The sequence below is a fragment of the Plasmodium relictum genome (assembly GCF_900005765.1).
Source record: "Plasmodium relictum strain SGS1 genome assembly, chromosome: 12".
Lineage (NCBI taxonomy): Eukaryota > Apicomplexa > Aconoidasida > Haemosporida > Plasmodiidae > Plasmodium > Plasmodium relictum.
Genome location: NC_041690.1, coordinates 1,653,441 through 1,679,366, shown reverse-complemented (window position 1 = coordinate 1,679,366; position 25,926 = coordinate 1,653,441). Strand labels below are relative to the sequence as shown.

At 16.5% G+C, this 25,926-nt stretch overlaps 6 protein-coding genes across 6 annotated transcripts; 2 read left to right on the top strand and 4 right to left on the bottom strand.

The window, feature by feature from the left end:
• Nucleotides 1-1,009: 1,009 nt before the first annotated feature.
• On the bottom strand, nt 1,010-1,963 carry CITH (trailer hitch homolog, putative; the record flags this gene model as incomplete). The annotated part of the gene is made up of 1 exon (XM_028678243.1): nt 1,010-1,963. The coding sequence occupies one exon, from the start codon at nt 1,961-1,963 to the stop codon at nt 1,010-1,012; it is 954 nt and encodes a 317-aa protein (XP_028534552.1).
• A 3,235-nt stretch (nt 1,964-5,198) lies between these two features.
• Nucleotides 5,199-6,266, bottom strand: PRELSG_1243700 (proteasome subunit alpha type-1, putative; the record flags this gene model as incomplete). The annotated part of the gene is made up of 3 exons (XM_028678242.1): nt 5,199-5,867; nt 6,064-6,146; nt 6,218-6,266. The coding sequence occupies 3 exons, from the start codon at nt 6,264-6,266 to the stop codon at nt 5,199-5,201; spliced, it is 801 nt and encodes a 266-aa protein (XP_028534551.1).
• Nucleotides 6,267-7,517: 1,251 nt separating this feature from the next.
• On the top strand, nt 7,518-9,830 carry PRELSG_1243600 (protein kinase, putative; the record flags this gene model as incomplete). The annotated part of the gene is made up of 3 exons (XM_028678241.1): nt 7,518-9,487; nt 9,579-9,677; nt 9,749-9,830. The coding sequence occupies 3 exons, from the start codon at nt 7,518-7,520 to the stop codon at nt 9,828-9,830; spliced, it is 2,151 nt and encodes a 716-aa protein (XP_028534550.1).
• A 382-nt stretch (nt 9,831-10,212) lies between these two features.
• On the bottom strand, nt 10,213-11,898 carry PRELSG_1243500 (conserved Plasmodium membrane protein, unknown function; the record flags this gene model as incomplete). Its single annotated transcript, XM_028678240.1, has 5 exons — nt 10,213-10,254; nt 10,474-10,733; nt 10,828-10,978; nt 11,137-11,271; nt 11,464-11,898. The coding sequence occupies 5 exons, from the start codon at nt 11,896-11,898 to the stop codon at nt 10,213-10,215; spliced, it is 1,023 nt and encodes a 340-aa protein (XP_028534549.1).
• A 1,465-nt stretch (nt 11,899-13,363) lies between these two features.
• On the top strand, nt 13,364-15,142 carry SF3A1 (splicing factor 3A subunit 1, putative; the record flags this gene model as incomplete). The annotated part of the gene is made up of 1 exon (XM_028678239.1): nt 13,364-15,142. One exon carries the CDS (start codon nt 13,364-13,366, stop codon nt 15,140-15,142), a length of 1,779 nt encoding a protein of 592 aa, XP_028534548.1.
• Nucleotides 15,143-15,513: 371 nt separating this feature from the next.
• PRELSG_1243300 (conserved Plasmodium protein, unknown function) lies at nt 15,514-25,619 on the bottom strand (the record flags this gene model as incomplete). The annotated part of the gene is made up of 15 exons (XM_028678238.1): nt 15,514-15,619; nt 15,692-15,855; nt 15,994-16,488; nt 16,674-16,962; nt 17,200-19,847; nt 20,071-22,434; nt 22,532-22,644; nt 22,731-22,924; nt 23,032-23,370; nt 23,495-23,583; nt 23,681-23,767; nt 23,872-24,075; nt 24,209-24,446; nt 24,569-24,621; nt 24,837-25,619. 15 exons carry the CDS (start codon nt 25,617-25,619, stop codon nt 15,514-15,516), a joined length of 8,166 nt encoding a protein of 2,721 aa, XP_028534547.1.
• Nucleotides 25,620-25,926: the final 307 nt, after the last annotated feature.

Here is a 25,926-nt window from a genome sequence, read left to right as displayed (position 1 = left end):
TCTTTTTTTCTAATTATAATATATAATTTAATTTTTTATAAAGTTGAAAAATAATTTAGATCTTTCCTTTATGCTTTACTTTTTTTTTTTTTTTTTTGTGTTTTAATAAAAGAAGGAAAATTTGTATTAAAGATTTAATTAAAAATCTTTAAGAATATTTTTCAAACTGAAAAAAGGAAAAATTAATTATAAGGAAATTTTGCAATTATATTTTTTAAAAAATTGGATAATTTTTTTTTTTTTTTTATTAATGAAATATTTACTTATTGATATTACAAGTATAAAATATGTAGAGAATATAAGCTAAAAGCTGTTGAAAAAATTCGTTCAGTTAATATTAAAAGACACATATGATGCATAAAATAATTTTATGAAAAATAAGTTATACAAAATTAATTATAAAAGATTTATAAAAATATATATATATATATATATATATATATATATATATATATATATATATATATATATATATATATATATATGCATTTATATAAAATAGATAAATCATAAAAAAGATTGAAGTAAAAAGAACGAAACATATATAAAAAAGGTAGTGAAATACATAAAGATTTTATAAATTAAAAATATAATGCGTACAAAGAATTATAGAAGGAACTATAAATAACGAGTATTTTATTTTTTTATTTTTTTTTATTACAATTTTTCAGTTAATATAAAAATACATATAGATTAAAATACATATAAGCATTTATGTATTACAAAATAAATTATATTTTTAACTTTAAAAAAGAAAAAAAAAAAGTAATTATAATAAAGAACTTAAAAAATTTTTATATATTTGAAATTAATTTTTTTTTTTTATATTTATTTTATATCTCTCTAACCTCTAAACATATATTATGCATTTTTATGAAAAGAAAAATTAAATTATATGTATATAAATTTTTAAAATAAAATAAATAATAACTTTATTACTCATGTAAAGTTACAAATATTCATTAAAATAATCAAATAAAAGGAAAATTAAAATAAAATAAATAAAAAATTAATATGCAGCATATCTATTAAAAGGATTTTGATTTCTATTATAATAATTATAATTGAAATTATTCAGCATTTTATTGTTTCTGTTATTTCTTATCTTATTTCTATTCTTATTTCTATTATGCATATTTGACCTATAATGAGCTGCAGCTATTCCAAAAGTATCCACATCAAGCATCCTTAATTTTTCTCTATCAACTTTTTCATCTTTTCCTTGCTTTTTGTCTAATGTCTCACAACTAATGTTATCAAAGAAACTTGCGTTTTTGTCGTAACCCCCCACTTGGAGGTTATTATTTAGTGATAAGGAATCTTTATTTTTTTCATCTAATATATTGTTTTTATCAAACTTTAAGTTATTAGTGCTAAAATCAAAATCTGGGCTAAATTTACTTTTTAATGCTGGATTTGGTTGTGACTCTAATTCTCCAATAACGTATGGGGTTCTTTCATAATTTCTGAAATTCTTAAATTTAAAATTATTAAAGTTTCTATTATTATTATAATAAAAATTATAATGCTGACGATTAAAAAACCTTCTATTATTTAAATTTAAATTTCTATCATTAGATGGTATAATATTACTTGAAACTTTTAATGACTTATTTATATTTACATTGCTATTATAATTTATATTATCAGTTAGATTATTTTTAGATGATGGAGCAATATTCATTGATACTATTGCTGGATCATCTGGTATATTTTTTGCAGGTTCGCTAACTGTTACATCTTTTATATCCTTTCCTCTAAAAATTATAAAATCATAAATTTCATTTGAAGGAGGGATATCTGGTTGCCTTCTTCCTTCTGTCCCAAATGATCTAACATTTTGTAATGCCACTGTGGATTCATGAGTGTTTATTGTATAGAGAATTCCTTCATATCTAATTTCGGAATTAGAAATTAAAGAAATTTTACTTCCTATATATGGCAAAGTAGATACAGATGACATTTTTTTTTCTTTTCTTTAAATCTATATATATATATATATATATATATATATATATATATATATATATATATATATATATATATATATGTATAAATATATATATATTTAAAAACAAAATAAAAAAAAAAAATTACAAAAAATGAAAAAAACAAATTCTTTAAATTAAAATTTTATCTACTAAAAATAATAATCGAATTTTACGAAAAATAGAAACATAAAAAAATATGAATTCAAAAAATGAAAAAATTAAAATAAAATGAAATAAAATATGAAATAAAACATAAAAAAAAAAAAAGGAAATAAAATGAAGAAAAAAGAGTAAAATTACATTTAAAAAAAAAATAAATAAAAAAGAATGAATAAAAATAGAAAAAGGAAAAGAAAAAAAAAAAAAGTATTAAAATGAAAATAAAATGTTTTAACAAAAATTATAAAAAGAAAAATTTAATGCTTACATAAAAATTATACGGAAATATAAATTATCCGTAAACTTATTTTTTTTTTTTAAATATATATATATATATATATATATATATATGTATAGAAAATTTAATAAAAATATAAAATTTTCTTTTTTTACATTAAGTAGAAATAGTTTAATTTATAGATGTATTCTAAAATCATATTTAATGTGTTACTTTTATTTCCTTTTTTTTTTTTTAACTTTAAAAATGTATCATATATATCTTTTAAAAAAATAAAAAAAAGAGATGAAAAAATAAAATAAATTATATAAATACTATATGAATAATCATTAAACAATTTTTTACACTAAAAAAAAAAAAAAGAAAAAGAAAATATATGTATATATACATATAATAATTTGCTTACAAAGAAAAAATTAAGTGTTCAGAATATTGTAACGAAAGTATAAAATTGTTAATTTAAGCAAGTGATAATTAACACATATATAAATTTATGAAAAAAAAAAGAAATTATTACATCATGTGCTTAATTATGTATATATCCTTATATTTCAATTTACATGAACATATTAAAATGCTATATATTTATTATTTCGTAAGATATAAATAAATATTTGATACATTTATATATGTATATAAATAAATTATTTGAGATTTTTATATATCTATGTAAATTTAAATTTTCATAACATTTACAGATATGTAAAACTTTTAGCACGAAAAAAAAAAAAAAGAAAAATAGACAGTTTATTTAAAATTATCATAATATTAATTTGAAAGTTTAGTACATTATCATTTACAAGCTAAAAATTCTCGTAATTATTTTTAAAACTACTTTTTTATTAACTTATGCATGTTTTTTTATCCTAATAAAAATGTGAATAAAAATAAACTTTATCAACATGTATATAAAAATATATATATATTTAATCGTGTATATAAATAAGAATAGGCACAAATATATTTACATATTTATTTTAGTTTTTTTTATTATTTGTAATTATATATGCCATTGATAGCAAAAAAAAAAAAAAAAAACTTGCGTTTATTTTTTTATTAGTTTTAAAGAAATATCAAATATCAAAAAAAAAAAAAAATATGAAAATTAATTACACTCAAGCAAATTCTCTTTTATAGCATACTTCTAATATGAATAAAAAAAAAAAAAAAAGATTTTTAAATACACTTTCATATTTTCATAAATAAATATACTTTTTCTTTTCATATATATATATATATATATATATAGTTTTTCTTTTAAATTATATACACAACGTATATATATATAAATGAGCAATTAAAATTTATTGCTTTATTTGATTATGATATATATATTTTTGTCTATATAAAATCAGTATAAGCTTTTTATGCTTTAAGTAAAAATCCAAATGAACAAAATTGAAATGTTGCTTATAATTTCAAATTACTTTAAATTATTATTTTAAAATGATTACACAGCATAATCAGTTGATAAACATTTTAAAAGAGTTTATATTAAATTAATTTATTATTTTATATAAGTTAAAAAAAAAAAATATTATACAAGTATTAATTTTTATCTTTTAAAAGAAAAAAAACGTATTATAAAGAAATATAATATTAAATTATTTAAAAAAAAAAAATTTGTTATGTACATACAAAAAAATTCAACACATTAAAAATAGCAAATAAATGTATGCAAAACTTCATAATTTATTATTTTTAACAATTGATTTTTATAAGTTTCATTCTTTTTATAAAAAAAAAAAATAAAAAAATAGAAAATACTCCTCATACTGATCCTTTTAGTAAAAAAAAATTATTCATTTATTTTGTAAAATAGTGTTTTTAAATGGGTTCCTTTTAAATTATTTATTTATTTATTAATTTTTTTTGTCCCTTACATTAATAATATGAATATAATGATTCTTTATATATTATATTAAATTTAAATTCTTTTTATATTGATCTTTCTAAAGCTTATATTTTTTTTTTTCCTTTAATTATTTCATAAATGATAAAATACTTTCATTTAATTTCTTTTTATTATATTTTTTTTTTTTTTAAATAAAAAAAAAATTAAGGTTTCTGACAAAAAAATATTTTATCTATGTTAATTCTAAGGGAGGAAGCACCCAAGATTATTTTTTTAATATTTAAAAATGTATAATTTAAATTAAATTTTTTATATTATATTTTTCATTTAATACAAATAAAAAGCATTTGATATTTTTATATCAAAATTTCAAATGCTTTATATGGAATATATATATATATAAATAACAAAAAAATAGAAACACTTTTAAAAAGAAAATTAATCTAGAAAATTCTACAAATGGATACACATATTTATAATATAAAAAATTTTAACTGAATTAAAATAAAAAAGATAAATATATATATATTAAATGTAAAAAATTTTGTAAAAATAACAAACTAAAATATTAGTAAATTAAAATACTTTTAAAAATTTATATTTACAATAAATAAAAAGAATATTCTTTTTTTTTAAGCTAATTTACTTAAAAAATAAAATGACACTTTATCTTAAATATAAATTATCCTTAATTGATAAAAGTTTTTTTTTTAGTTCATATAAATAAAAGGGAGTATGAAAAAAAAAAAATTCCTTAAATTTATTTATATTTCATTTCAGTATTTTTTTTTTTTATAAAAAGACATTTTTATAAAAAAAAAAAAAAGGGAAAAAACATATATTTTATTTATGATTTATAGATATATAATGTTGTCCATTTTTTTAATTTAAATTTTTTTGCTTTTTTTTTTTTTTATAATTTATTTTATTTCAAAAGAAAAAAAAAAAAATTGGTTTATTCAACTTGCTCATTCCTTTGGTTTTCATCATTCGGTTGATTTGCCTCATTCTGATCATCTGTCTGATTTTTTTCACTTTGTATTTCATTATTAATTTTAGTTAGATATGAAACTAATTCTAATGGTGAAATTTCATCCCACGGTTTATCCTTGCCAACAATTGCAAGTGAGGTATTATCAACAGTCAATTCATTTTCACTAGAAAGAGAAGATTTTAATGCCTTTAAACAATGTAAAATTAAATCATCTAATGTCGATTCTTCAAATAAATGGGCATTTTTTTCTAAATATGTTTTAGATGCATGAGATCTAGCACCAAAAGATATAGCAATATATTCAAAATAGGAACCATTTGGTTTTGTCTCAAAAATAAAAGGCTCCCTATCATATCCTGCTATTATTAGCCCAACTCCAAAAGCTCTCCTACTACTTTTTTGTGTATTTTTTTGATATTTATCAGCAACTTTCTTTACTAATTTTTCTATATTAATATTTTCATCATATAAAAATTTATGAGTTAAACATTCATTTCTCATAAATTTTGTCAAAACTTTTGCATCGGAAGTTATTCCACTCATTGTAACTCCAATATAATCATCAATTTTAAATAATTTTTCTTGATGATATGATAATTTACTAATACATTTTTTTAATCCACATACTACCTATAAAAAAAAAAAAATATATATATATATAAAGTAGTATATTAAAAAAGGAATAATTTTTTAGCAAATAGAGAAACTTTTAACTCTTTACAAATTTATATTCTTTTCTTTTAAAATAATTTTTAATTAATTAAAAAAAAAAAAGAAAATTCCACATATTCATAAAATATAATTAAAAGTTAATTTAATTTTTAACCACATAATCTTTTGATTTTATTGCCACCGCACAAGTCCCTTGTTTTATCGCTTCATTTGCATATTCTACTTGATATAATCTACCTAAAAAAAATGTATATATATAATTTTTTATTTGCTTTTTATTTGTTTAGCAACAATTTTTAATTTAATACCTTCAGGTGAATAAATAATATTGTCTGTGTCATATAAATTTCTGTACATTTTATTATTTTATTTATGTATATATGTTTTTTCCTTTTTCTATTTTTCTATTCTTTATATATATTTTTTTTCTTTTATCCTTTTTTTTTTTTTTTTCTTTAAAATCTTATTATATTTTTTTGTTTACATGGAAAATTATTTTTTAAGTTTAAATTTATAATAAGGAAATAAAAAAAAAAAATAAATAAAATAAAACAAAAAATATACTTATATAATTTTTAACAGATCTTTTTCAATTACATATAAAATAATAAATTTGAAATATAATTATTTTTAGTAAAAAAATATTAATATGTGATTCTATTAAATTATTTGTTCTTTTAGTGCATAAAATTATAATACTATACAAATGTATTCTTTTTTTATTTATTTATTTTTTTAAATAAAAATAATTTAAAATATTATTATATACGAATGTATATATATATATATTATTTAACCTAATATATTGAATAAAAATTGAATTTTTTTATATGAAATATAAAATGAATTTCATATTACATTTATTTTTTTATGACAATTATATAAAATATAAATACATTTGATGAGATATTAACGCATTTGTACTTTTAATTCTCCGAACTTTTTATATATCTTAATAATTTTTATTTTTAGATTAATTTCTTCTTCTTTCTTTACTTTTTTTATGTATCCTTTTGTTGGTTTTTTTTTTTTCTTATTTCTTTTTTCTTTGTGTATATTCATTATTTTATATCTTCTATTTTCTTATTTATTTAAATATTTTTTTAATAAAAAAAAAAGAAAAAATATTTATATATGGATTTGTACAAACTTGTATATATTATAATTTAGAGAAAAATCAGTTATTTGTTATATTTTATAACTTTTTTTATAAAAAAAAAAATTTTACTCTAAAAATATCTTGTTTGATTTTTTTTTTATCAGAGATTTTTAAACTAATTACTTTATAAAAATAAATTAAAAATGTCTATATGTTTATATATATATTTATATATATATATTGTATAATACAATACCTAAAAAAAATAAATATTTTTGTTTTAGTTTTTTATTTTACGTGATTTTTTTTTTTTTTTTTTGATACATCATAACCATTTTATGTTTTATAAAAAGTTTTTAGTTTTTTATTTTCTAATATTTTTGATTTAATTTTTTTTTTTCTTTATGGAATAATTTTCTTTTATATAGAACAATTTTTTTTAATGATATTTTATTTAAAATTACATTAGAAAATATAATGTTGTTTTTAATGAAAATAAAATAAAACAAATGCACTTCCTAAATAATTCTTTTGAAAAAAATAATTTTAAATTAGAGTTTAGAAAACAATTAGAAGAAAAAATAAATGTATATATAAAAAGTGGGATTATAGCAAATGAACTATTATCAGAAGAAAAAAAACATATTTTTAAGAATATTCAAATAAAAATTAACAAAGAATTAATCAAAAATTATAATGAAAAGTTTCTTTTAGATATACTGAATATTAATAGTAGTAAATTAAAATTATGTTATGAAGTAAAATATAATATTATACATAGTATTTTATTAAAAAAAAAATATATAAAAAATAATATTAATAAAGATGAGAAAGCTATTAATAATATATATAAAATAAAAAAAAAAAATATATCCTATTTTGTGAATGAATTTCTTATAATCAAATGCATACACTCAGGAGAATATGGAAATATATACTACTGTAAAAATGTTTTAGAAAATAAAAAATGTTGTATGAAAATTTTTTATTTAGAATTATGTTTAAAAAAAAATTGCCCTTACTATATTAACAATGAAGTATATTTGACTAATTATTTTCATAAAATATTGAATGAAATTTTTTTCTTAAATTATTTAAATCATAACAACATAATTAAGATTAAAAATATATTTTTTGATGAAAAAAAAAAAATTTTATTTATTGTTTTTCCTTATGTGAAATATCAATCTATGCATTATAAAAAAAAGTATGGTGTTTATTCTATTTATAATAAAGTAACAAAAGTAGACAAATATATAAAAATCTTTTTATATTCAGAAAAATTTATTCGTTCATTATTTTTAAATATTTATAATACTCTTACTTATTTATTAGAAAAAAATGTAGCATACTTAGATTTAAAGCCAGATAATATACTTTTAACTACAAGACTAAAAAATGAAATTATTCCTTTTTCATTGAAATTAAAAAAAAAAAAAAAAAAAAGAAATATTAAAGACAATTCGTTAGAAAAAAATATAGAATTACCAAAATTAGAGTTAAATATTTATAAAAAGTTAAACAAAAATCAAAATAAGTATGATAAAAAAAGTTTTTATAATAACAAAATTTTTTCTAGAAAAAAAAAAGAAAAGAAAAGAAAAAATTATTTTTGCTTCTTTAAAAAATTAAGTTTAAAAAAATTGAAAAATAAAAATATTAAATACATATATAATATTAATTTACCTACATGTTTTGCATATGATAAAAATGTAAAAAGAATTTTTTTTAAAGAAAACAAGTTAGATGATATTTTTTTTTCATCTAATGATTCTAATGTATTTATACAAATGTTTATTCAAAAAAGAGAAAATTATAATATTCTGAATTTGAGTAAAGATTCAAAATATAAAAAAAACAAAGGAGATATAGTTAAGAGAATTAAAAAAGATAAAATTCGTTTAAATAAATACAACATAAACAAAATAAGAAATTTATCTATTTTTAAATATAAAAAAAAAAAAAACATGAATTTTTTAAAGTTTTATTGGTTATATTTTAATGAGGAGAAAATGTTTAATGATTTTTTATTATATGTAGATATATATTTTATAAATAAATATTTCTGTAAAAAAATAATTAAAAAAAATAATATATTAGTAATTAATAAAAATCAAAAACAAAAAATAAATAATGAAATGAATAATCAACAAACTGAAAATATACTAAATAATGAAAATAGTCAAAGAAAAATAAGTAATTATTATAATAGAAGAGAGATACATAAAGAAGACAAGGAAAGGAAATATAATTTTTCTAATGATGAAATTAATAAAATTAATATCATGAGATTGATAGATTTTGATACATGTGCTTTTATTCTAAAGAATAATAATTCATATACTGTAGGAACAAATATTTTTAATTCATTTGAGTGTTTATTTAATTTTACTAATAAAAACATTCAATTTTCAAAAAAGTTATCATATAACTTTGGTTCTGTTTTATATGCATTCCTATTTGGAAGAACACCTTATTAGTATTAATTTATTATTTTATATATATATGTAGACACTTTTTTTTAAAACATAAATATTAATGAAAGTTTTATAATTTTTTTCTTTTTATAGTGGAGATGATATATTTGAAATATACAACAACATGAAAAAAAATAAGTTAGTATTTCCAAAATATAGAAAAATAAATAAAATTTTAAAAAATTTATTAAGGTACTTAAAAAAAAAAAATTAATTTTATTTTTAATTTTAAAATTATTTTAATTTTTTTTTTTAACTTTTAGGAAGTTACTAAATAATAATCCTGATAATAGAATACAATTCAGAATCATAAAACAACATAAATGGTTTACAAATATTGAATAATCACAATAAATAAAAAAAGAAAAAAAAATATAATACATCAATATATATAGAAAAAAAAGTAATTATGTCAAAAAAAAAAAAAAAAAAAAAAAAACAGAAAAATAAAGAAATTAAATAATCTAATTTTTTTAAGTTATATTTCATCATCAAATAAAATTTTAAATTTCTAATTTATTTCATTTTTATTATTATTATTATTATTATTATTATTATTATTATTTCATTATTTTAATCTTTATTATTTATTTTTCTTTTTATTTCCCTTTATAACAAATGCTAAATTGATGCTACTTTCGAAGTATTATTATTGTAAATGATATTTTTGTTAGAATATGCCTTTATTTATTTATTTTTTTTTTTTTTTTTTTGTTATTAAATCATTCTATTCTCTTTTTAATCTTTTTAATTGTTCTTCATCAATATTCTATGAAAAAAAAAAATAAATTAAAATATATTATTTTTTTAAAATATATATATTTATAGCTATTTTTTTTTTTTTTTTTTTTATTCAAACCTTTTGGTATTTTTGTGCTATTTGATTAATACATGAAATAAAAAAAACAATAATTACAACAAAAAAAAATATATTAAATAAAAACATAAAATTTATTTTTGATTTGGTCTTTTTTCCATATTTTAATACTGAAATTTTTTCATCTATATATTTTTCAAGAAAAGATACATCTCTCAAATTTTTAGAAAATGAATGAAATGGTAGAAATGAGAATAATTTTTGTAAAATCTTTAATTGTAAATCTTTGTAATTATTTGAAAATAAAAAAATTAAAAAAAAGCACTGAAAAATTGTTTTTACTACAGCTTTTCCTAAAACAAGAGGAATAAAAAATTTTTCAAATGGCATCAAAAAATGTCCACAACATATTCCACATAAATCAAACATAACTGCAAAAATAAAAAAAAAATAAAAAGAAAATTGTTAAAATATTAAAATAATGAGAGAAAAAAAAATTATTGCATATATACATATATATATAACCATTTGGCCAACAAGATAAGAGAAAAACAGAAATAGCTCCATATTTTTTAATAAAATCTATCATCCATATTTTCATTGATGTAATAATATTTTTTTTTCCTTCTTTTATATCTTTTTCAAATTCTTCGTAATCATCATCGCTTAGCTTTGACTATATAATAAAAATAACATAAAATATATATATATATATATATATATATATATATATATATTTTAATTTTCATAATTATATAATTTCTATAATATTTATTTTAAAAAAAAAAAAACTTTTATATTCTATTAAAATTTTCTTTTTCTTTTTTTCTTTACTTTAGAAGCATAATAAGAAGTTAAATAAGGAGGCAATTCTCCTAATGCAGTTCCCAATCCCCATATAAAGCAGTATGGGTATATTTTAAAAAATAATCCTGATAAAGTTATGTTTCCATCATCCCTTCCTAAACACTTTTAAAAAAGAAAAAATAATAATCATAGATTATATAATATTCACTATAATTATTACACCATTAATAAAGGTGTAAATAATAACATATTTTGTATAAATAAAAATAACTATTATATATATTTTTCTTTTTTTCTTTTCTTTTTTTTTTTTTATATTTATACTCTTAAATTAATTTCTTATTTTATTATTACCTCAAAATAATTTCCTGATGTTAGTATAGATCTCCACATGTTTACTCTTGAATCAAAATTCAGTGAATTACAGTGTTCAGAAGTAGAACATATAAAATATATATGCGGAAATAAAAATAATACTCCTGAATGCATACCACATCCTAAACCTATGCTACTTAATATTCCTAATGATAACCACCATATTATTACTTCTATATATATTATAAAATTATTTAAGTATTCATATCTACTTCTTAATTTAAATAAAAGTAATATAACTGATATAAGTATTAATATTATTTTATTATATTTTTTATTTTTTATGTATAAATTTAAAAAAATATTTTTCAGTTCTAAACAAAATAAATTAAAAGTCCTTATCGGGTGGTAATATAAATTTATATTCTTCCTCTTTAAATATAATTCCTTTTTTTTAACATCATACAAATCCATCTTCATATATATATATATTATATATATATATACATGTGTATATAAAAAAAAAAATAAATAAATAAAATGAAAATATATTTTTACGAAAAAAAAAAAAATTTATAAAAATATTCTATTATTTTTCTTTTTATCTATTTTAATATTATTTTAAAAATAAAGAAATGTCATATTTATTATTATGTTTTTTATTTTAAAATAGTAAAATAATAAATATATATTTATGTATCTATATGAATATAAAATAATACAAATACAAAAAAATTTAATAATATTATAAAAATTTTAAAACAAACATATAATTGACTAATTTTTTTACTAAAGACTATATTAAAAAAAAAATTATTTTTAGAAGTCTTGTATATTCTTAGGAAATATTTAAAAAATACGAAAAAATAGTAAAAAGATAATAAAAAATTGCAAATAGTTTATGTAAAGTTTAATGGATGAATAAAAAAAAAAAAAAAAAATTAATATATGAATAAAACTAATGAAATATAAGTGTAAAAATGAGAAAAAAAAAAAAAAAAAAGATAAAAAAATTAGTGTTTTATAAAAAAAATTTACAAATTGCTGTTTTTTTTTACTGAATAAATTTTTTTTATTCCCTTTTAAAGTGTCATAATAAAAAAAAATAAAATAATTGCTTTTTATTTAATTTGTTCATGCATTTGTGCTTTATAACAATGTTTACATACTTTGAATTTCTTTTTATCAATTAATGAAATTTTTTTTTTTTTTCAAATATTTAATTATGATAAGAAACAAAATGAAAGTTAATAAATTTTTTTATTAAATTAATAAAAATATATATTATTATTTTAAACATAATAGAAAAGCTACACTATTTAAAACAGAAAAATAAATGAACCAATTAAAGAAATCCATATGTATAAAGATATATATATATATATGACCCTTTTTTTTTTTTAATCCTATTATTAAAAAAAGAAAATCTTCAAACTACTTATATCTTTTAAGTCATACATCTGCACATTTTTTAAATTTAAACAAGCTTAAAATTTTTTATATTTTCAAAGGATTTCAAAAAAATAAAAAGAACAGAGTGATGTAATTTTTTAAATAAGGTATATGAAAAAATATTCATAGCTTATAAAGAATAAAGAAAATTTATCATAATTTAAGAGGAGTAAATTACATAAGAAAAAAAAAAAAAATTGAAAATATTTGATAAAACTTGAAAATCAAATAATTAAAAAATAAAGTATAAGTATCTTTAAAGATAAAATGTTAACGCTTCAAAATTAAAAAATTCTTAAAGAAAAAAAAAAAAAATAGAAGAAAAAACATTAACTTAAAAATAAAATATAGGGCTTTTTATATTTAAAATAAGAAGTCTATAAAAATTAATAATAAAAAAAAAGAAAGAAAAAAAGAAAAGAAAAGAAAAGAAAATAATTAATAATTCTAATAGAATACTTTATAATAAAAAATAGAATATATTAAAATGGCAAAAGTAGTAGTTAAAGAAAGCATATTTGATGAAAATGTTGATGTAAATGATCAAGATATTATGAAAAAAAGGTTAGAATTTCTAGAAAATGAAATGATAATGCCACCAAATAGTATAAAAACTATTATAGATAAAACAGCTGTTTTTGTAAAAAAAAATGGAAAAATATTCGAACAGAAAATATATAAAGAAAAAGAAAAACAGTTCAATTTCATAAATTCTAGTCATCCCTATTTTTTTTATTATCAGTATAAATTACATGAATTATTCTTAGGTATAGAAGAAAAAGAGATAATACCTAAAGCTATTTTAGAGATAAAAAAAAGAGAAGATTTAAATAAAGTAACTAATAATGAGCATATATTAAAAATATGTGATTTTATAAAAGAAGACAATAAAAATGAAAAAAATAAGATTATATATTCAATAAATGATGACATAAAAGATGAAGATACAATAAATCAAATTGAAAAAATTGAAATAAAAGAAGATATATTCACAATAATATCTCCATTTATCAGTTCAGTTGATATTGATTTAATTAAAACAACAGCATTATTTGTGGCAAGAAATGGAAATAAATTTTTAAATGAACTTATAGAAAGAGAAAAAAATAATAACCAATATGATTTTTTGAGAGCTAATAATTTATACTTTAATTTTTTTTCTAAATTGATTGATATTTATATAAAATGCTTACTTCCAAGTAATGATATAATCGATAAGATAAAAAAGTATTCAGATAATAAAAGTGATATTTTGAATTATTGTTATAGTTTATATAATTATAATACGAAAAAAAAAGAGGAAGATGAGAGAAAAATTGAAGAAAAAACAAAAGGAGATACTTATTATGATTGGGTCACATTTACTGTTGTGGAAACAATAAATTTTGATGAAAATATAGAGAATCTTCCTCAATCAATTGATTTTAATAATGTAGAAAATTATGTTTTAAATCAATTATTTGATACAGATAATAAATATACTAATATAGAAAAAATAAATAGTATTACATATCATATGAAAAATTCAAAAAAAGGAATAGATGATGAAGGACAAGAAGAAGAAGAAAAAGGAGAAGAAGAACAACAAAAAAATATGATGGAAGGTGACTATTATAATGGTAAATTAGAAGAATCAGTAAATACATTAGAAAAAGATACTATTTTAGGTATGAACGACAAAAAAAACCAAAAAGTTAACATAATTAATGAATTGAATCAAAAGATGGGAGAAAATAAATTATTAATTAAAGAAGAAATCATAGATGATGAAGAAAACGAAGAAAAAATTATTGTTGTAAAAAATTACGAAAAATCAAAAAAACATAAAATAAATAATGAAAATATGCATCTATGTCCAATTACAAATCAACCAATTGATATAAATGATATGACAAAACATTTAAAAACATTATTATTAGATCCTCAATGGAAAGAGCAAAAAGATAAATTATATGAAAAAGCAAAAAAAGAAGCTTCATTTTCACCTCTTGAAGATATTGAAGGAAATTTATCCCTTTTTGTTATTAATAGACCTGATATTTTTGGTTCAATTGATGAAGAAATTAATGAACACACATCAAATGAAAATAAAAAAAATGTTAAGAATACTAACACTAATAAAAATGAAGAAGATGTATATAGTTATATTCATAATATTTATAACAAAATTTTGCCAGGTCCATCAATGGCTCATTATCCTCAAAATGAAGAAAAAGAAAAAAATACTTCTTATGATTATACAAATAAAAAACAAAAAAAAAGTTAAGAATTAAGAATAAAAATCTTTAAATAAAGAGCTAATTACGAATGAAAAATGTTATCAGTCATAAACTAATATAATAGTAGTAAATGAAAAAATATAATTTATAAAATTTTGAAATTTTTTTTTTATAATTAAGGAAATAAAAAAAGATGTCTATATATAACACTTTAAATAAAAAAAAAAATGCTTTTTTTTTTTTTTTTTTCTGTTAAATTTAAATGCATTTTTTTTTTTTTTCTCTTCTGTTTCACCTTTTTTTAAATTTTAAAATTGCTATTTTTTTTTTTCTTATGGAATTAACATTTATCACTTTATTTCTAAACTATTTTTTTTTTTTTTGTCTTTTTATAAAGTTTTAATAATTTTTAGTTATCTTAATCATTTTTTTGTTGATAAATCCCTTTTAAATAAAAATATATCTTTTCACTATCAGCAATATTTATATAATATTTTTTAGTTATATCACTTTTACTTACTGGTCTGTATTAAAAAATTGAAAAAAAAAAACATATATATATAAACTAAGAAAAAAAAAAAAAAAAAAATTCTTACTTAAATGTTATTATTATATAATCAGGAAATAGAAAAGGATTTTTTTTTTTTTCATTTTTGTTAGAATTTAAATTATCAATATCATATGTTTTCCCAAATAATATGTCTTTTGTTTTACTGAAGTGAAATATTTTGTTGTCTATATTTTTTAATGAACATGAACTCTAATAAAAAAAAAAAAAAAGGAATGTTCTTTATTTTTAGCTTTAAATATAAAAATATTAACTTTTCATATTAATTACATAAATATTAATGCATTATTTTTATTTATTTTCTTTTTTCTTTTTTTTTTTTTATGATACATCATTTGAAAAATCCTCTCTTATATTCCATGTAGCAGGAATTTTTGTTGTATTAAATAAAAATATACAAAATTTATATATTTTTAGTTCACAGAAGTGAAAACAAATAAAATATATGTTGTTTTTTACTTCAATTTCATTATATTTTATTTTTCCTTTTTTTATTTTATCAGAAAGATTATTTTCAATTTCAATAAGCTCTTTACAACTTTCTATTTCTTGATTTTTCCTTTTTAAATTGTTAAATTCCTGAAATATGTGTTTATTTTCTTTTATGATTAAAAAGGATACATTATAATGGCATTCAATAAAAAACTTTTGTTGCTCTTTGCATGTTAAATATTGAAAAATTAAAATATCTTCATATATAAATTTTTTACTTATTTTATTTTTCAAAGAATAAGAATTATTGGGGTAGTTTTTTATTTCATTTTTAAATTTCAATTCGTCTATTTCTAATTCTATACATACTCTACATTTGCTCTTTATATTAAACTACAAAAAAAAAAAAAAAAAAAGAATTATAATGATCTTTAGGCAAATTAATAATACAAGTCTACTAATAAAAGAATTATAAATGTAAAAAAAAAATGAAATAAAATGTTTTCTAAAAAAAATTTATATGAAAATGATAAAAAAAAAAAAAGAAATTAATAATAATTTATATGTATATATCTTACAATACGAGTATTAGAATGATCAAATTCTTCATTATTTATATAAATATTTTTTATTACAAAAAATTTTTTGGTATATATATATGCAAAAAAGTGAATATCTTGTTGATTAATAAAATATATCTTCAAATTTTTATTTTTCGAAAAAATTAGATCAAAATATTCATTTATTTCATTCATATCTTCATACATTATATCATTAAAAATTTGATTTTTGTACATTTTATCAATTTTCTTATAAGCTTTCTTATTGAAATAATTGAAATCAAATTTGATCTTTTTATCATAATAGCTGCAAGGAAAAAATGTGTTAATAAACGCAAATTATATGAAATAATTATTTCCATATATATATATATATATATTTTTCTATACTTATTAATCATTTATTTTTTTGTATCTATTTCCTCTTTTTTATCTACTTATTTATCAAATTGTCTAATTTATTTCTCTCTCTCTCTCTCTCTCTCTCTCTATATATATATATATATATATATATACACATATATTTTTTTTATTTTTTAATTACATTTTATTATTGTATAATAACGTTATTTTAGGTTTTTGAATATTAATAGATAAATAAAAGTCGAGAAATAATAATTTTTTTAAATCTTCATTTAAAAAATCATTAAAGATTTCATTTTTTATTCCATCATTCAAGTTATTGTTAGCTATATAAGAATAATTACATTTAACTTTATATAAATGATTTCCCTCTTTATGTAATATATTTTCTAAAAATATTTTCACTTTTTTTTTTTCTTGTATGTCTATGTAACTATTCACACCATTATCAATTTTAATTTCACATGTTTGATCTCCAAGTTTGATATTATTAGAAGAGTCTGATAATTTATTTGTATGCATGTTATTTGTTTTATTTATTTTTTTTTTATCTTCATTTTCATATACGTCATTTTTTGTTTCGTGTTTCTTTTCTTGTTCTATTTTTGTATCTTCTTGATTTTTTAATTCTGAATTTTTTTTATTCTTATTATGAGAAATTTTACTAAAGTTCCATGTAATAATTTTTTTTAGATTACATGAATTATATATTATAAACTCATATGGTTTTAATATTTCATCAAAGCATTTACATATTTGTTCTATTTTTTCATTTTTTTCATTTTTATTTACTTGTTCATAGTTTTTTAAGATATCATAATCTACATATAGGCAATTAAGAAAAATAAATTTTTCTTCATTTTTAGTTATTTTATACTGATTTAATAAATGTAATGATTTTATCTTTGAAGTAATGAATATTTTACAAATTTGTTCACTTTTATTTAAATTCAGCGTTATTTTGTCTTTATATAAATTTATATTATCAGAATGTAAAGAAAGTTTTATAAATGAACTTTTCATAGAACTTACTTCATTTTTAAAAATAAAAAAATCTAAAAAGAAATTATTTTTTAAGTTTAAGCAGTAATCATTTTTTTCTTTTAATATTTGATTCAAATATGTGTAATAATAATCTTTGTTTTTCTCTTTATATATAAAATTTAAGTGTTTCAATTTATTATAGCTTTGATAATTTAAAGTGTTTATGTTTAAATTTTTATATATACTTTTATTTTTATGTGTTTTGTTGTATTCATTAATGAATGCTGATATTCCTTGCCATTCCTTCTTTATAACTAAATTATTTATACAATAATGAAATATTTTATTTAAAGTATCATTTATATAATTATTTAAACTTAAATTTAATTTTAAATCATACTTATTTTTGTTATTAATTATTATATATATAATATCATTTTCTTTATTTAGTTCATAACAATAATTTTTACATAGATTTGTAAGAGTATCCTTTTTGTTTCTTTTTTCTTTTTTTTCTTTTTCTTCTTTTTCTATATCTTCTTTTTCTCTTATCATATATTTTTTTTCATAACTATAATCTAATTCATATTTATACTTCCTTATAAAATTTATAAAATCGTAACCAATTTTATTATTTAACTTTTCAAGCAACTTATGTATCCAAATAAAATTTTTTATATTACTATTTATAATTTTATCTTTATTATAATCTTTTACGTAAAACTCCTCTTTGTTAATGAATTCTTCGTAACAATAATTTTTTTCTTTTTCGTCTTGTTGATTTTCACAAATATATTCTTTTTCTTCATTCAAATGATGTTTTGAACTATTTTTGCTTTGCTCTTTTATTTGCATCTTTTTGTTTGAATCTTTTTTTATTTCGCAAATGAAATTTTGAAATTGAATCAAAATATATTCTTCTATATCAAAATAATTTTTTATTTTTTTAAAATCCTCATTCAACATATTAGTAGTATTATTGTCTTTTTTTTCTTCATTGCATTCTATTTTTTTTATAAAATGTAATTCTTCTAACATCTCATTAACAAAAAATTCCATTTGTTCTTTTTTATCTGTTTTTATTTCTTGGTGTTTATTATCATATTCATTGCATGAATTTTCTTTTTCTTCTTTTAGAATTTTTTTTTTTAAATAGTAAAAAATAGATAATAATAAATTATTTTCATTAATTAGAAGAAAATCAAATGTATGAAGATAAAAATGTGACGATACTTTTATCGTTTCATGATTATAAAAGTGTTTCAATTTTACACCAAATCTTAAATTAAAAAAATTTTTATTTTTAGTTATATTGTCATCATAAAACAGTAACAATCTATATTCATGTCTTTTAATATGATTACCTTCTATTTGATTAAAATTAGAGTCTTTCATAATGATACATCCATGCACTTTATAATTCTGCTTACTTTCTTCACTTAAATTGTCAATATTTTGAGCATTAAAATAGTTCTTTTTTAAATTATATTCTGATTTTATATTTTTTAGGTTATTAATGTTTATAAATGAATCAAAGTCCTTATAATAACAATCTAATTTTACATTGCAATTAAAAATCATTACATATCTCTTTTTAAAGTAATTATACTCAAATTCACTATTATCCAATGTAGTAAATTCATAAGAAATTGTTAAGTCGTTTAAATTCTCTATGTTAAAATAAAAAACGTTACTACAGACTCCAATGTAATTCTTTTCTTTTTTTTCATTTTCTTTATTGCTATCATTTGTAACTTTTAAATTATTATTATATGTTATTTTTATATTAGAATTTTTACTTTCTCCTTCTATAAAGATATCTCTATTAAATTCATACCACCTAACCTATGTAAAAATGAAGGGAAAAAAAAAAAAAGTGATGTATATATATACAAGTAATTAGTTATTATTTTTACAAAATTATCTCAATTTTTTAGTAATATCCTTTTTTTTTTTTTTTTTTGCTATATTCTCTTATATTTTTATTAATATTTTATTATTATAATTTTTATTATAATATATATTATGTTTTATAACTCATTAATTAATTCTTATTTTATTTTATTACACTAAAATTTAGATTTATAATCTCAGCATGAGAAAAAAAGAAAAAAAAAAAGAAAAAAGTTTCTTTTAATGGGAATAGTAGTAAGTTAGAAGGATAAATTAGAAAATATTTACTATGTCCTATTTTATTATTATGTAAATAAATATTTTCATTTTGATGATATTTATAAATATTTTTAAAACTATTATTTAATTGAGTATAGTCTAATTTTTCTTTTTTTTCACTATTAAATTCACTTAAATTTTGAATTAAGTATTCTTCTTTATGAAAGTAGTATAAATAATTGGTAATATCATTATAATTTGTAAAAAAGTTCTTTAAATAATGAACACAACTACTATATTTAAAAAAACATTTACATTTATTACAATTATACATATTATCTTCTTTTTTAATATAATTATCATCCATGTCTTTTTCTATAATTTCATAAAAATTTCTTGTGAAATTAAGAAAAATGTCAGTGCATTTTATATTTTTTCTCTTTTTCTTATTTTTAAAGGCACTTAAATAAAGAATATATAAAGATATAAAACCATAACATGCAATATCAGAACTATCTAAATTGATCAGTTTTAAGTCTTTATCTAGATTATTTATTTTTACAACATCATAAAAGCAATAGTGTGAATAACTATTTTTAAAAAAAAATGTATCTTTGCTTATGTTCACTCCTTTATATTTAGTTAATATACTTGCTTTTATACTTTTCTTTATTTTATAGTTACCCATGTAAAAAATCATATTAACATTTATCTTATGATAACCATATCTATTTACTAAAAAATATAAAGTTATTTTTTTTTTTTCGTGTGGCCTTAAGCAGTATTCTCCTTTTTCTATTTTAAGAACGTTTTTTTTTTTTTCATTATCTTTTATTTTTTTTTTTTTTAATCCATTTTCGTTTGAGCTCTTATTAACTGAATTTTTTACTAAAACATACAAACTAAAACTATCGCTATTCCCTTCTTCATAGAAATATTTTATTAATTTTTTATTTAAATTATAATAAGGCACATTCTTCAGGTGAAAATCTTCCTTATGTTTATTTTTTTCTTCATTCATATTCTTATTTCTTATACCCATGATTGAGTTTATTTCTTTATCCTCTCTCCTTTTTTTACTATTTTTCCTTTTATTATTTGTTAGTTCACCTTTATTTTCATTTTCACTTTCACTTTCATTTTTATTTCCATTTTCATTTTTATTTTTATTTTTTTTTTTTTTCTTTTTTTTTTCTTGTCTTAATTTTAGGGCATCTAATATAGTAAAATAATCATAATAACATATACAATTTTTTTCTTTATTACTTGAATTATTGATAAACTTATCTTCATATATTATCTCTTTATTATTTTCATCTAAATATTTGTTTTTAGGTTTATTTTCTTTTATATTTTCATATTTACACAAAGTTTCTTTTTCTTTTTTTTCAGTTTCTATATTTATATTATTTTTAATTTCATTTTTTGAAATAATTTTATCTGTAGGAGTAACTTTTAAATTGTTTAAATCCTCAAAAAAATAATTAATGTAAAAGTCACTATGATTTTTTATAGTAAAACTAGTTTTATATAAAAACAAAGGATTAAGAAAAAAATACTTTGATAAATTTTTTGTATTTACATATATATTTGGTTTAATTATATTTGCATATAAATTAACATAAAGTGCTATATATTTTAATTTCTTATTTTTCTTATAAAAGTAACTTTTTTTTTTATTTTGTTTTTTTATTATAGTTTCTTCATTTAATTCGGAATAGCTTGAACAAGAATATTTTGTATTGGATGATGACGATGTATCTTCATATTTAGAAATATTATTTCCAAATCTTTTATTTAATTTTTTATTTTTTATAAATTTTTTTTCATTAATACATACTAATGGAACCCCATCACTTTCTTGATTGTTTTTATGTATTTCTAATAAATCTTTAATATTTATATCTGATCCTTTAGTTAAATTTTTTACTGCTAAAACAAAATAATAATTTTTAAAATTTTTATGTTCTTTAAGTGGTTTAAAAACAATGAATATTTTTTGCTTTTTTTTATATTGTAAAATAAAACTTTTCGGATATATATATATTGGGCATAGTTTCTTGTCTTTCTTTTTTTCTTTTTTCCTTTTTTCTTCTTTTATTCTATATATATCCTCTGAAGAAATATCATATAAAGAATATGTTAGAGTAGTGTCAAAAAGTTCATCATAGTAATAATTCCCTTTGTTTTGTATATCTAATGTAAAAGGTTTTGATTGAATTTCTTCATTTTCTTTTATATAAATGTTACATGATATTTTTAAATCTATTAATCCATTATTTAAAATTTCTATTTCTAACCAATTGTATGCACTACAAAGCTAAAATAAAAAGAAAATTTTCAACAAAAAGAAAAAAAAAAGAAATATCTCAAAAAGAATTTTTATTAATATTTTATAGAAAATAACATTTTATTACTTGAATATCAGAAAATTTAAATGAATTTAAAGAATTACTGTAGAAAAAATAATTTAAATTATCATTGTTATTATTTTGAATATATTCTGATAAATTCTTCTTATAAGAATCCTCTATATAAAAAATAAATTAAAAGGATAGATATTGTTATTTATATATTAGATAAAACGTTAATTAAAAAAAAAATAAAATAAAATACTTGCTATTCTTTTATTGAAAAATAGCAAATTTAATAATAGGGGTTCCACAATAACTTTAATAGAAAATTGAAAAATATTTAATTTATTAAAATTAATAAAATCATATTTTCTTTTCTCATCTAATTCATCGAAATTACATTCATTGTCTGTTATGATAAAATAATCTTTTTCATATGTCCCTATTTTATTACTTCTACACATAATGTAAAATATATATATATATATTCAAAAAAGAAAAAGAAAATAATTTGTAATAACATTAATAAAAGAAAATTTTTATGCTTATATTATTATATTTACTTAAAAAAAAAGGTAATTGTTCTTTCTTCTGAATTTTTCAGATTAAAATAATAGAAATCTTGTAATACGTTTTCAAAGTATAAATCATCAAAATTATTAACTAACTTTTTATATAAAAACAAAAAATTATAGGAATAGCTTTTTACATTATTATACATATAATAAGTATCTTCATTTTCATTTATTTTCATTATTTCATTTTTTTCTTCTGATTTTTTTATCAACAAATTTAAAATATTTTCTTCTGTTTCAACGTTTTTTTTTGATTCGTACAATTTATATAACTTTTTAGGAAGTATCAATATATTTATATCCTTTCCATCATTTTTAATTGAAAATCTTAAATAGAAATAAAGAAAAAAAAAAAATTTCAATAAATTCCTTATTCTTTTTTTCCTTAATAATAAAATAATATTTTTATTTAATTTAATATGTTTTTTTTTAATATACATAAATATATTACAATTTTTTTTTTTTTTCATTAGGTCTAATTGCCCCGAAATTTAAAATTTTGTCAAATTTAATTTTTGGTATAGATTGAAATGCTTTTATCTATATAAACATTATTTGATATATATATATGATTAATAAGTTAATATTATTATAACTATTTATTTTATTTCTATTTTTATTTATTTTATTTCTATACATTTATAATTTTATTTCCTGCTTCTGTTAATAATTTTATATGATCACTTTGTTGGTTCAAAGTAAAAACATTATAGCATATTTTAATCTTAGTGGTTGATATAAATTATAATATAAAAGAAAAAAAAATTATATTTACATATTTTATTTATTTATTTTATTTATTTATTTTATTAATTAATTTTTATTTACTTTTAATGTGTGTCCTGGTGCTATTTGATTATTTAAATTTATTTTAGAGTTTTCTTCATTTTTGTTATATATATTAATTATTTCTTTAACAAAAAAGTATTTTGTTAAAGGTGGTATAATTATAACATGTAATAAAATTTTACTTTTGTTAGTAATTACTAAATCTTGTATTAATATCATCCCTTTTGTTATATCTGTGAAATGCTTTATTAATGTTTTAAGTATATATATATATGCAACATGAATATTTTTATTTAATTTTTTTTCTTTTTTATATAATTATATTTTTTCATTTTTTCTATATTTTTAATTATTCATAAATATAATTTTAGTTTACTATAGTTTGTGGATATATAGATAAATAATCATTTATATCTTCGTTTTTTGATAAATTTAATCTAGGATTTTTCAAAAAATTAAGAAATGTATTTTCTTTTTCTTGAAATTTCTTTATTTCTTCTTTATTTTCATTTATATCTTTTTTTAAATCATCTTCTTTTTTTTGCTTATATTGTTCTTCTAATTTAAGCATATAATTCTTCATATACCTTTCTTTTTCCTCATTACTGATGTTGCTATTTTTTTTTTTAATTAAATAAAATAAAAAGAAGAAAAAAATGAAGAATTTTAAAATTTATCATAGTATTAATATATTTTTGTATAATAATATATAAAAAAAATTTTATAAAGTATTTACTATTTCTCGATTTTTTTTTTTTTTTTTAATTTATATGAAAATGTTTCTTTTTCCTAATAAATAATAATTCGTAAATTGTAGATTATATATATAAGAAAAACATTAATTACGCTGAATTGAATATGCATCATTTATTTACAAAATATATTAGAAAAAAAAAAAAAAAAAAAGATCAAAATAATATATTTGATTAATATATAAATAATATAATTAAGACATATAATTAGAAATTTTCTTATTCTAATTCTATTGGATGTTTTTTCTTTACTTCTATATTGGATAATTTCTCTTTTTTTTTTTCATCATATAAATTTTCATTAGTTTCTTTTGAATTTTTCTCATTTGATTTTCCTATATTTAAAGTGGTTTTATCCATTTTTTTCTTTTTCTCTTTAAATGCTTCAATATCTTCTAAAAATTGTATACTTTTATTGAATTCTTTTAAATTGCAATCTTTTTTCTTTTGTTCTATGAAGAATGTACCTTCATAATGGAAATCTTCATCTTTAATAGGCATATTTCTTTTAAATATCTCATTACTTTTTATATTTATTAACTTATATTTATTAGAAAGAGAAAAAAAATTATCTTTATCATCAATATTGTAAACTGTAGTATCTTTATTGTCTTCTGCATAGTTTTTACTATTACACTCTATATTGTCTATTTGTGTATCATTTAGATTATATATTTTAGTTTTATTAAAAATATTTTTACTTTCATTCTCTTTTTTTCTATTTTCATTTATAGGATTATTTAAATGATCTAAATTTTTTATATTGCTTTTGCTTTCTTTTGTGCATATATATTTTTTTATTTCTTTTTTTGTCTTTCTTCTCTTTATTTCTTCTTCTAAATCTTTCATAGGTAAATTAATTTTATTATTATTACTGTTATTCACATTTGGATCAAAATATACTGTTTCCTTGTTTATTTCTGATTCTGATGTTTTTATAAATTGTCTATTTAATTTATCATCTATATTTATCAATTTGCTTTTATCTGAACTTTTATTTGAAACATTATTTTTGGCCTTTTTTTTTTTTTCCATATTTTATTTTTTATGTCTTATTTTTTTTTTTTTAGTTTTAAAAATTTAGAATTTATTTAATTTTATTTTTTATACTTTTATAATATTAAAAAAAGATATATTAATATTTAACTTTTTAATAATAAAAAGTACATTTTTATTTTATTATATTATAAAATAATACATATTTTTTATTTTTTGTTTTTATATAATATATTAATAATTTAAAATAAGAAATAAAGAAAAATAGATGCACAAAAAAAAAAAAAAAAAAAAAAAAAAATTAAAAATTATCTTAACAAATAGGTAATGATATGAATAATAAAAC